This window comes from Spinacia oleracea, chromosome 2, assembly GCF_020520425.1.
Source record: "Spinacia oleracea cultivar Varoflay chromosome 2, BTI_SOV_V1, whole genome shotgun sequence".
Taxonomy (NCBI): Eukaryota; Viridiplantae; Streptophyta; class Magnoliopsida; order Caryophyllales; family Amaranthaceae; genus Spinacia; species Spinacia oleracea.
Genome location: NC_079488.1, coordinates 84,095,142 through 84,108,312, shown reverse-complemented (window position 1 = coordinate 84,108,312; position 13,171 = coordinate 84,095,142). Strand labels below are relative to the sequence as shown.

The following is a 13,171-nucleotide window of genomic DNA, read 5'->3' as shown; positions in this document are numbered from 1 at the left end:
AATTTGACCTTACTCATTCAAGTAAGCAAGTAGTCGAGTTCCTTTGCCTCTGATTTCTCTGACTCATAAAGGGTCTTACGATAGGAAGAACTACCTAAAACTGAAGGAAATAGTGCTCATTAGTCCACTCGTCGAAGGCGGTGAGAACTCCTTATAGTAGAACAAAAAAAAAACGGTTTTTTCATGAAATGCCCCTGAGGTTTGCAATAATGCACCAAATACCCCTGCGCGTTTCAAAATTCATAAAATACCCCTATAATTCTGTACTGTTCATTAAATGCACCTGGATTTAACGGACGTTAGCTTGCCGTTAGTTGTGTTTTACCAATTTGCCCTTAATTCTTATTTGGTGCGATTTAAGCAACAAATGTGATAGAAATTTCAAAAAAAAAAACCCAACTTATCCTCTTTCTCTCTCCTCTCCCCTGTTCTTCAACCTCGTCACCGGCAATAGAACCACCGGAATGTCCAGTTTGCTTACAATCCTACGACGGCGACTATGCAATTCCACGCGTACTCGGGTACGGACATTCTAGCAACTTATGTCTTTCTCTCTCCTCGTGTCAATTGGCAATCCATCCTCTTGATCTAAGCAAGCATTATTGTTTCTGTCAAATGGATTACCATTCCCCTCTATTCAATTTCAAGTAAATTAGAAACCCATAATCATTTTGCTCAATTAAACTGAGGTGGATTCGATCAGATTCTATGCATCTATGGAGTAGATACGGAGTACAGAGGTGGTCGTCGCTTGTGAGGGTTGAGGCGATGGTTACGACTTACGAAGGTGGTGTTCGTGAAGGCAGTTGGGGCGGTGAGTCAGTGACCAGTGGTCGGAGGAGAGAGAAAATGAAATTTGAGGATTGATAATTGATTTTGGTTGAGATGAAAGAGTGAATCGAGCTCCAATGGCAGCCAAGAAAGAGAAAGGAAGGGGTTGGTTTGTGTGGAGGAGAGAGAAAAAAAAGTAAGCAATGAATGAATTTCAAATACCAGCATTTCAATATGGATTTCAAATTCCACATACTGGGCTTATTTTTTCAAGGTCTTGGATTTGGCCACGAATATGGTCCGAGGAGCTTTATGCTGCTTGGAAGGACTGGATGGTGCAGTTTCGACGGAGGATGGATTGGGTACTACTACTGGTAGGGTTAGAATTGGTTCAACTTTTATGGATATGAGTGTTGTTAGTTGGATGAATGTTGATAAAAGAAACGAAATAAGTTCCCTCCTGAGACTGTAAACGTTATGTTGGAGCTGTCACTGGCTAGTGATTATTCATCAGTACACGAAGTTTTGCTCAAATGCTTGGCCTTTGATCCAAGTACTAGACCACTTGTAATGGATGTCTGGAAGTGTATCAAAGGATTGAAATTGTACCATTCTATTAATCATGTCGTTAGCGTTAACAGTCAATCCATGACGGAGAATGCTGGCCAATGCTTGGTTTTGGGAGAGTTGTGCAATATGTCAAATGATGTAAGAAATGAATCAAGACTCTCTAAAAAAGCAGTTTTTATTAGGAACTTTTACGTATGATAAATTTGGGGTGGAAGAGGATTCGACTTTTATTAGAACTCATGGCTATTTAGGAAATGGAGGGCTAAACATGCAGCAAGGCAAGTGAACACTAGCCTTACTTATAAGCAGCAAGAACATAACGGCTATATTGTAATAAATCTAGCCGTTGGATTCAAATTCTGCTGTTTAAAAGGAGTTCGTGTATTTGGTGCAAAAAACTTTATAAATAGGTGTATACTATGCAAAAACTTTATATGTAGGTGTATTTAATGAATTATAAACATGACTTAACGGAGGACTAACGGAAAATCATAATAGGGGTATTTGGTGAACAGTAGGGAAAAAATAGGGGTATTCTATGAATTTTGAAACGCGCAGGGGTATTTGGTACATTATTGCAAACCTCATGGGCATTTCATGAAAAAACCGAAAAAAAAAATTGTAACCATTTAGTCCGATTTTTCCTTTTGATTTTTTATGAACACCCCTAACATTAGGTAACAATTAAGTAGCTTTTCCAGAAAACACATACTACAAAACTCCTCATTGAATAAATTGGTCATGTTTATGTACAATTGATTTAACAATTACTCCACGTCATAAAAGTTTAAAAGCACATGATTAGATATTTAATTCCATAACTAGGAAGAACAAAGCGTAGCACTAGATGTAGATTTATAGTCAACTAAAAAAGTCAAAGTTCTTTTGGCAGTTAATAAAGACATTGACTGGTACTCCGTATTTGGTAAAGTATACTACAGTTGACTTGCAAAAAAAACAAAAACAAAGTCTTTGCAGATTTAAAGTGAATAACATGTATACTGATACATATTGCGATTTTGGACATTTATTTTAGCGAGAAGATGATGAAGTTTGAAGGTAAAAGTTTATTGTGGATGATAATGATAATGATAACGATGATGGACCGAGGCTAAAGGTAAAATCTATCTCATGCTTCTTCTATAAATTCCCTTGTCTCGTGGTTATAAAGTCTTACAACGAGTCTGGATCTTCTGTCCTACAATTAGTGTACCACTTATGTAATCGTGTTCCACTTCCCCCTATTTAGTTGATCTTACACAAAGGAGTGTTTTTAACTGGCTTTTCATTTGCTTTTTAGTTAGCTTTTGGCTTTTTCATTTAGAAAAACCAATATAAATGTTCGTTTTGAAGCAGGTTCAGTAAAGTTGTCAGCAAGCCTTAAAAAGCTTAAATCGCTGGATTTGAGTTCTAATGTTTTGAACAACAGCATCTTGCCGGAGTTATCTGGTTTTCAATCACTCAGACATCTAAATCTAAGAGCAAACAGTCTGACGGGATCAATTCAACTTCATGGTAAGCTTTAAAACACGGTATCTATCTGTAAACGAACTACATGTTAACATAGCTAAATATTCCTTTTGGCGAACAACAGATATTAAAGCCATCAGCAAGAATCTGGAGAAGCTGGATTTATGTGCCAACCAAATTACTAGCATCCACAATTTTTACGGCAAGTTATTTCTCATCTCTTTACCATGCAATGCTAACAGTTAATACAACCTCACATAGTTTAATACTATCAATCTATAATCAACATTGCAGGTTGTGGAGAAAAGCATGTGATGGTAATACTTCATGTTTCGGTAGCTTACTGTCACTTAGAGAGTTGGATCTCTCTTATAATCATCTTGCTGGAGCAATTCCGTTGTGGATGCAAAACCTCACAGGTTTGGAAACATTAGACCTCAGTGGAAATCAATTTACAGGAAATATTGGCTCATCTCCTCTGACTCATCTCCTCTCTCTTGAATACCTTGCACTGTCAGAAAATTACTTTGAGATCCCAGATACATTCCAAGCATTTGCAAACCACACCAAGTTGAAATACTTTATTGGAGACTCAAACCAACTAGTCCATGAAACTATAGATCAGGATGTCCAACCTTTTACTAATGGCCTAAACATAAACATACTCAGTTTGTCAGATTGCAAACTCTCTGCATATCCTCGTGTATTGCTTCAACAGCGAGACCTGAGGGCTGAGGCTTATTGATCTTTCTGATAGTTTCTTGGATGAGGAATTTCCTACATGGCTTTTAGAGAACAATACAAGATTGAACACACTTGTCCTTAGAAATTGCTCACTCTTAGGATCACTCCAGCTACCCTCTCAGACTCTTGCCTATACAACCCGAATAAACATTGCCCAAAATAACATACAAGGACATATTCCTGCAAACATAGGTGTGGTATTTCCTAATCTCATTCAATTGGACTTGTCAAACAATGGACTCCAGGGAAATATCCCCTCGAGCCTTGGCTTAAAGTCTCTTCATGGATTATATTTGGCAAATAATCATTTATCTGAGGGGATACAACACTTAACCAAAAGCTGCATCAACTTAGTGACTCTTGATCTATCAAACAATGATTTTAGGGGAACACTTCCATCTTTCCAACACTTACTAAATACGATAACCCTGGATTTGCACGGTAATATCTTGTCAGGAAGTCTCACACAAAACATCTTTGGTCCAAGTCCAAACTTAGGGGTACTGAATTTAAGTAATAATTCCCTAGAAGGCTTTATTCCCAAAGACATATGCAGTTCTTCCAAGTTCCCTTCCTTAATTATCTTGGACCTATCATTTAACAAGTTAACTGGGACTCTACCATATTGCTCAAGCTTCAACAACGGCTACGTACCTTTCTCTCTCTTGTTAAACAACAATAGATTGAGTGGCCACATGACTGATGCATTTTTTAACAATGCTTCTATGTTGATGATTTTGGATCTCGGCAATAATGACTTGAGTGGTCATATTCCAGCTGAAATTGAAAATCTCATAAACCTAGAAGTTCTGGTCTTGAGGGGTAATCAGTTTCATGGTCAAGTTCCTGTGCAGTTGTGCAAGTTGCTTACCTTATCTATACTGGACCTCTCTTCCAATAGCTTGTATGGTTCTATACCCACTTGCCTAGGTGAAATTGCTTTTTCTGGCGATATCATTGCTGCACCTCCATTATCATCTTCTGAGCCTGGCAGTAGACAAACAGGCAAATTAGCCGAGTTGATTGAAGAGAGAAAATATAAAAGTTTTGAGTATGAGTTTTCAAACAAGGTGCAGTTTACGACAAAGAGCCAGTCTTACCTTTACATTGGTAGTGCCATGTATCTCATGTCTGGAATAGATCTCTCTTGCAACAACATAACCGGCCAGATACCACGTGAGCTAGGTAATTTGAGCACCCTTCATGCGTTAAATTTGTCTCATAATAAGTTATGGGGTGCTATTCCAACAACTCTTTCAAACCTCAAGAACATAGAGAGCTTGGATTTTTCATACAACCTCCTAAATGGAAGCATTCCACCCGCGCTTACAACATTGAATGCAATAGAAGTCTTCATGGTCGCGTACAACAACTTATCCGGTAGAATACCATATGAAGTTCAGTTTTCAACCTTCGACACCAACAGTTACCAAGGCAACTTCTTCCTATGCGGACCCCCTATATCCAAGAACTGCACTGCAGATAAATCGCCCTCATACATAAGTAAAACTGCATCGTACAAAGATGAAGATGGCGATTGGATTGACATGGAATCATTTTATATGACCTTTGTGATATCCGGTGTAACTATGTTTCTTGCGGTTGTGATAGTTATGTTGATTAATCCTCAGTGGAGGAATGCATTGTTTTATCTTGTCAAAACATGTATCATTTCTAGCTACTACTACTTTGAGGACAATATGAGAAAGCTCCTGAGAGTTAGGCGTGTTTAATGTGGTTCTTGATGTTAAGGTTTCATCACTTGTAAGTTGTGAATGTGATGATGGTACCTCATAGTATTAATTGACTATGGATAATAATCTATTAAGACTACGGATGATAATGTGTCAGGTAAAAAAAAATTATGATTGCCTCTTCCTCATGTTCATCTCCTCTCTTTTAGAGATAAACAATGAAAAATCGGAATTGATAAGTAATTGATTCAAATCCTTAATGAATCAGAACTAGAAATCCAGCTTTTCATTTTTTATGCACGTTCCCTGACCCTTCACGCCAACATGACTACAGGCTTATCAATGCCAGAAGAGATTACTCCATGGCTTAGATCTTCAATTAAACACAAGATCCCCTTCCAAGCTTGTTGCATTGAAACTAAAGGGCAATATCCCCTCAACTCCTCAAGACTGTATAGTAACTTAAAGTGCCTAAAAAGGACAACTTATCCCCTCATCTCCCCGAGACTGTAGTATCTTAAAGTTCCTAAAAAGGACAACTTCCAAGAATGAGGTATCTACATTCGCATGGAAACAAATTCGTCACCCCAAGTGACATGCTCAATGCAACAAGCTTAGGTGTGTTGATTATTAAAGCCATTTTTGTTTTTCATCTAACAAAAGGGTACGCATATATCTAGTTTGTTTCCATGCTAGCTAGTAGGAACTAAGAATAGCTAACACAAAGTAACATATAATAACTTAAGCTATCTGCAAAGTACAATATACTAATACTGCTTGAATGTATTCATCATGTATTCTTTCCAAATAAAAAAAAAGACATGTCTCCCTAGTTCTTAAGTTATTTTCCACTTTGATAGAGGCATCTAAGTTACCTCTATCCAAATCAGCTTGCTTAACAGCTATTGGGCTTCACATAGCAAACAAACAGTTAGCAGCTAGCAGGGTTAATGAACGTCATTTCGCACCTAACCAGACCCCTATAAGATATAGAGAACACCAATCTCAGTCACTAATTTTTCTTTCGCATCTAACTCAGAAACTCTCAACTATGACAGGAAATGAACACTTGATGTAATTTAAAATACATCAACTTTCACACGAGGGCATGATTGATTATCCCCTTCCCAGACAAAAACTTCAAGCAAAGACACAATATAAACACCAACCATATTCTAAAAACCAGGTAACTAATTCATCTCAAGAGTTAATAATATAGTAGCCAATATCTACAAGGGGTAAAAGATGGGTTCCCGAGCGGATGGAACAAACAAGATTAGAAATTTTGGTACCAGAGTTATGACATTCTCATTCTTATTCAACTTTCAACAATATTAATCAAAGATCAACCAAATCATAATCACATTGAAATACAAAAGAAAACTAATTATATTAGAACAAAGAACATTCCAATTAAATATATCATCAACTAGTTAAATCAAGTGTTTCGCATAAAAAATATTCAGTTATCCTGTGTTACCCGGCTAAGATGCAATGCCAACAAATCCCTAATCCTTGCAGCACTCTCATCGACCTCGCCGTCAAAAACCGGTATATCCTGCTCTCGAACACAGCCAAGATCACCATGACTTAATAGTTCTCCGTGCTTCATCAAAAAATTATTCAGCACACAAGCAGTGATGATAATGAAAGGTAAGAACTCAGCAAACTCCTCCTTCCACTTTCTATCAAGCAACTTCCAATTAGCTCTAACCCTCCCAAATGCCATCCTTACCAAATCCGTTGCTCTCTTATGCGCCTCATTGAACTCCTTTTTACTCGAGCTTGAATCCTCTGCCTCACCCCTCCTAGCAAAAGGAGTCAAAAGCCATGGCAAACAAGGGTAACAAGAATCACCCATTATATACTGAGGCATCAAACTCCCATCAATTAGCTCAACTTCTGGACCATTCAACAACTCTTTAGATTCGTCCACACTCAAGAACAACCTAGTTTGTCGTAAAATCGAATCGGGGTCGAATGTACTAGGCCAACCGGCAGAAACATCCAAGAATCTACCATCACTATCAACCAAAGCTTGAATCATCAAAAATCCATTTCCCCCCAATAATTCCCCTTCAATTGGGAATTTCTCAACCCCTAAAACCCCACAACAATTAATCAATGAAATCCGCTCAAAACCCACAACAATATCTCTTAATTCCGACCCAAATCCACCCAAATAACCTCCTAATTGTTCACAAATCACCTTACAAACAGCATAAAAAACCCTACAAGCATCACTCGAGCTCAACCCAAACCGTTTACCGACAAAGGAAAACGACCAATTATGCGCGAGTCTACAAATAGCAGCACCAATTGCAAAATCAGGAGAAATTGACGAAGGAAGAACAGATGAAATAGAATTACTTAGGATGGAATTAAGGCGATAAAAAGTGGGTTTTGACATTCGGAAGAAATCAACCCACCTAGGATCTTCATCGTTTGAAGAAGAAAGGAGAAAACGCTGAAACCAACAGCAGGAAGAGGAGGGGGAGGAGAGAGGTAGTGCGAGCTGAAAATGGGGTTGGAGTTTGGAGAGAGAAAGGAAGACGGAAGAGAGGGAAGATTGAAGGGAGACAGATTGAGACGGGAGGAGGTGAAGCTCGTGGTTGTGGAAGAAGGAGTGGGATGATGTGAGGGCGGTTGTTATAGCGGCGGTTAGCGGAGAAAGGGTGATGGTGGCGGTGGTAGCGGTGGTTTTGCGTTTGGTGGTCCGGCGTTTAGTAGAAGGAGGTTTTGGAGAAGCAGCCATGTTTTTTAGTGGTCAAATTTGGAAAGATGGTTGTTTCATTTTTAGAAAGGTTTCGATAATATGAAGTACTCCCTCGGTTTCAAAATAACAGAAACTAGATTAGGTCCCGTGCAATGCATGCACAGTTATTTGAAAATTATTAATTGACTATCTTTTTTAACTGAAATATTTATCCCTTAAATCTATTGCGTAATTAATAAATCTCGAACTTACTCATTTTATCATATAATATACAATTTCCGCTCTATTACATAGTATTATATATGTTTAATATGATGATTTGACCGAATTAAATATTTGATATGCTTAATATGAACAAAATATTATTATTGATATGAAGATTTGACTAAATATTACCAAAATTGTTTAATAATGTCATATTTAATAACCCTATAATTTTTTCTATTTATAAACATTTATATAAAAGGAGAGAAAATAAAAATAGAATAAAGTAAATATTTTTTTTAGGAAAGGATTTTTGGCGGGAAAAAATAGCACAAGGAATTGACACGTGTCATTCCTGATGTCTCTTTTAGTATATAGGAATAGATTAGGGGTGAGCAAAACTATAGGTATCGGTCTCGTAACCGGAATCGATAAAGATCTGTCGGGTACAAAATAAGAACTGGTCCTACTGGTATCGAGACCGGATCTAAAAATCAGGAACCGGTTTTGATCGGTATCGGTTTCGGTTCTGACCGGTACCGGTTCCGGTTCCAAAACATTTGGACCCGGTACTTGTCGGTATCCGTGTAACCGTTTAATTTTTATTTACTCAGTTTAATTAAATACAAACTTTTAGGAAAGACGGTCTAGCGGTTAGACCACTTTTTATGCACTGGAACCAATTAGTTATGCACTTTAACCAATTAGTTAACCATTGAAACCATTTAGTTAAGTCTGAAATTCAATTAGTTAAGCAACGAAACTAATTAGTTAAGCAACGAAACTAATTAGTTATGCAACTGAACCAATTAGTTAAGCACTGAACCAATTAGTTAAACATTGAAACTGATTAGTTAAGCAATGAGATCAATTAGTTAAAATTTTATGAGTTTTAGTTAATAATAAGTTTGTTCAAAAGTAATAACTATTCGACTCATAAATTTAACTGTTTGTCTTTAAACCTTTAACTTTTTTTTATTCAATTAGTTATGATTTTATTGCTTTTAGTTATGTTCCAAAAAAAAATGGTCTAACCGTTAGGCAGTCTTACACAAAAATTTCTGAAATTAAATAGATATGATGCAAATGAATGGGGACAATGGGCTTGTATGTCATAACTTTGTTTAGAAGCCCATCGTTCCTTTTTATCTACTCATTTACACAAGTAACACCACCATACTCACTAACCCTAAGTTTAAATAACATTTTTCTCACTCATCGGTCACCAACTCACCAGATTCACCCTTTGTTAGATCTAAAGTTTTTGTTCTTCATGCAAGCAAATCACTCATCTCTCCCATATCGATCTCAAAGATAAAAGTTCAATTCTGTTATGTGTGCCTCGAATCTTTCTTGAAGGATGTTAGGTTGTTATAGTGGAAGAACTGACTTCAAATGAACATATCTCATGATCTACTCATTAGATTAAGTTGATTCAAGTTGGAGGTGAATGCTTGGTTCAATAGCTTTCCAACGCATGGTCATAAGCTCATTTTGGATGAGAAATGAGGGAGTTATGACTATTTTACGAGAAGTTGTCATGAAGCAGGGGAGGTTCGGCCAAACCTCAAACTTTAAGGTTCGACCGAACCTTCTAGAAGTTCGTACGAACCTTTAATGGTTCAACCATAGCCAATAGCTTGTAGATTTTGGAGGTTCGACCAAACTTTTGGTAAGTTCGGCCAAACTTGACCTTGGTTCGGTCGAACCTATTATAGGTTCGACCGAACCCTGCGGGTGAACTGTTTTCTTCTCCACAAGCTTCAATCGACATGGCCTTTTCTTGTCCCTTAGATTGTTTTGATGTCTAACACTATAAATACCAAATGTAATAAGATTTTCAGGATTAAGAGAGAAACAAAAGTGAGGTTAAAACCTTAGATCTAAGCATACATAGAATTCTCTCTTCTTCACTTTTGAGAATTTCTCTTTGTAATCATTTCTCCATACAAGAGTAATACAAGCTCCAAACCTTCCCCCATTGTGGATGTAGCTCATTGAAGAGTGATCCACCTTAAATTTTTGTGCATATTTTTAATTTCTTCATTTATTTCTTCTCATTATTTCAACATCAAATTGTCATACAAATCAACATTCAAGTCCAAAAAGGTCCTTCGTTCATAACAATTGGTATCAAGAGCTAAGGTTGTGTTTGGGTTGTTTGTTTGATTTCTTGGGGAGTATTGAATACTCATGTCGACAATGAAGTTGGATATTGAGAAGCTTGATAGGTCAATCAACTTTGTCCTTTGGCATGAAAATGAAAGCTATTTTGATATAAAATGGTGTGCACAAGCCTCTTAAAGGGAAGGATAAGAAACTCACTACTATGACGGATGTGAAGTGGCAGGAGATTGATTTGAAGGCTTTATCGGCGATACAACTTTGCCTATCGAAAGTAGTATTGAGGGAAGTTGCCAAGGAGGAAACCGCTGATGATCTATGGTCAAAGTTTGATGCTCTTTAAACTATATGGCTAAAAGTGTCACCAATCGTCTACTACTCAAGAGTAGACTCTATGATCTTCGGTTTGAGAAAGGTAATTCTCTTAAGTCTCATTTAGATGAGTTCTTTTCGATTGTTATGCATCTTCAAAATATTGATGTTGTTTTAGATGATGAGAATCTTGCAATTTACTTGTTATGTTCATTACCACCATCCTATATATAAACATTTTTGTGAAACTATCTTGTATGGTAGATATGACTTGAGTATTGATGATGTTAGAGATGCTTTGACCCAAAAGGACTTAATTGATAATCAATTAATTTCTAAATCATCAAATAACTCCAATGATGGCTTGTTTGTGAGGGGTAGAAATCTTGAGAAGACTTCTACTAGTAGTGGTGGTAATGGGGAATGAATCGGGGTCGATCCAAGTCAAAGAAATCGAATCCTAACCGTAAGAAATCTTGTAATTATTGCCACATTAAAGGACACATTAAGTTGAAATGTTGGAAGTGGAAAAAGAAACAATCGGGAGGTGATGGTGAGTCCGGAAAGGGTAAAGAACCTCATGCTACCGTCGAGGCTAGCTATGTAGACACATATAGTGATAGTGGCGCATTAGTTGCCACTCATGGAAGAATCAAAGGTAAGGATGAATGGATTTTGGATTCGGGTTGCTCGTTTTATATGACCCCGAACAAGGATCTCTTTAGCTCCTATGAGGAGTATAATGAAGGTATTGTCACCATGGGAAACAATGCAATGTGCAAGGTGATTGGAATTGGGACGGTAGCCATCAAAATGTTTGATGGTATTGTAAGAACCTTAACTAAAGTTCGTCATATTCCGGAGCTAAAGAATAATTTGATCTCTCTTTGCGCTCTTGACACTAAAGTTGTAAGTGTATAGTGGAAGGTGGAGTAATGAAGGTTGTGGAAGGTTCTCTTGTATTGATGAAGGGTGCCAAAGTGGGTAGCTTGTACTCATTTCAAGGATCCACCATGGTAGGCTCGGCAAATATTTCCACGGGTACTATGAGTGATAGTGAAACCAAGTTACGGCATTTGAGACTTGGTCATATGGGGGAGCATGGTATGTTGGAGCTTAGCAAGCAAGGTTTTTTTGGAAGCTTGAAACTTGGAAGCCTTGGCTTTTGTGAGCATTGTGTGTTTGGTAAACACAATAGGGTTAGCTTCAAACGCGCGGTACACAAACACCAAACGGATACTTGAATACAACCATTCGAATTTGTGGGGTCCCTCTAGAGTTCTTTCGATTGGTGGTTGTAATTATTTGCTCACTATAATTGATGACTTCTCTAGGAAGGTTTGAGTGTTCTTTACAAAGCATAAAGATGATGTCCTTGATGTGTTCCATGATTGGAAGACCATGATTGAAAATAAGACCAAGAAAAAGATCAAAACCTTGAGTACCGATAGTGGTCTATAATTTGTTGTGAAGAAGTTCTTGAAGTATTTTCTCAAGCATGGCATTGTGTGGCATCCAACTTGTGCGGGTAGATCTCAACAAAATGGGGTTTCAGAGCGGATGAATGTAACTCTTTTAGAGAGGGGTAGATGTATGCTTTCACAAGCAAATTTGGGGAAATATTTTTGGGCAGAAGCCATTGCAACGGCTTGTTACTTGGTGAATCTCTCTCCTCACTCGGCTCTTAACTTGAAGTCACCTCTTGAGGTATGGTACGGAAAACCCGTTGATTATCCTAGTTTGAGAGTATTTGGTTATCTGGCTTATATTTATGTTAGTGATGGTAAACTTGAACCTAGAGCTAAAACATGTATTTTTGTTGGCTATGGTTTGGGAGTTAAAGGTTATAGAGTATGGTGTAATCAATCTAGAAGAGTCGTAACTTCTAGAGATATTGTTTTTGATGAAAAGTGTATGATCATTCATGGAAAGGAGCTTTTTATTTGCAATGATGTAGGTTCACACCATGATACCGAGGAGGAGGTGGACTAGATGAGCATTCACATGAAGATGGTCCCTCGCCAAGGAGACTCATGAAGGGACACCACAAGCTCAAAAGAAATCTATTGCCGAAGAAAGAGCAAAGAGACCAATCAAGCCTCCAAGTAGATACATTGAGGAGTGTGATTATGTCCAATATGCTCTCTCCGTTGCAAGTCAAGTAGAGACTGATAATGATGATCCTTGTTCATTCAAGGAAGAAATGTCTCTAAATGATGCCGGCAAGTGGTTGTTGGCCATGGAGCAAGAGATGGATTCCTTCCACAAGAACAATACTTGGAGCCTATGCATTGCACCGAAAGACAAAAGAATTGTTAGGTGCAAGTGGGTGTTCAAGAACAAAGAAGGTACATCGGAATCGGCGGTCCCGTCTACAAGGCAAGAGTTGTTGCAAGAGGTTTCATACAAATTGAAGGCGTTGACTTTCATGAAGTATTTTATCCGATTGTGAAACACTCATCCATAAGGGTGTTGCTTACCTTAATTGGTAGCTATGGAAAACTTGGAGTTACACCAACTTGATGCGAAGACGCATTCCTCCATGGGGATTAGGAGGAGGAGATCT

At 37.8% G+C, this 13,171-nt stretch overlaps 2 protein-coding genes and 1 long non-coding RNA gene across 4 annotated transcripts; 2 read left to right on the top strand and 1 right to left on the bottom strand.

Annotated features, from left to right (window-relative positions):
- The first annotated feature begins 2,249 nt into the window (after positions 1 to 2,249).
- On the top strand, positions 2,250 to 3,074 carry LOC110792327 (uncharacterized). Of its 2 annotated transcripts, none has more exons than XR_008928133.1 (3): positions 2,250 to 2,458; positions 2,695 to 2,856; positions 2,936 to 3,074. It is a non-coding gene; the product is annotated as an uncharacterized lncRNA (long non-coding RNA). The 2 variants fall into 2 exon arrangements; XR_008928132.1 differs by having other exon boundaries at positions 2,259 to 2,458; positions 2,698 to 2,856.
- A 140-nt stretch (positions 3,075 to 3,214) lies between these two features.
- On the top strand, positions 3,215 to 5,288 carry LOC110780061 (cuscuta receptor 1). The gene is made up of 2 exons (XM_056836144.1): positions 3,215 to 3,483; positions 3,569 to 5,288. The coding sequence occupies exons 1-2, from the start codon at positions 3,215 to 3,217 to the stop codon at positions 5,286 to 5,288; spliced, it is 1,989 nt and encodes a 662-aa protein (XP_056692122.1).
- Positions 5,289 to 6,532: 1,244 nt separating this feature from the next.
- LOC110780060 (protein ALP1-like) lies at positions 6,533 to 8,056 on the bottom strand. The gene has a single exon (XM_021984492.2). The coding sequence runs from the start codon at positions 8,002 to 8,004 to the stop codon at positions 6,712 to 6,714; it is 1,293 nt and encodes a 430-aa protein (XP_021840184.1). The 5' UTR covers positions 8,005 to 8,056; the 3' UTR covers positions 6,533 to 6,711.
- Positions 8,057 to 13,171: the final 5,115 nt, after the last annotated feature.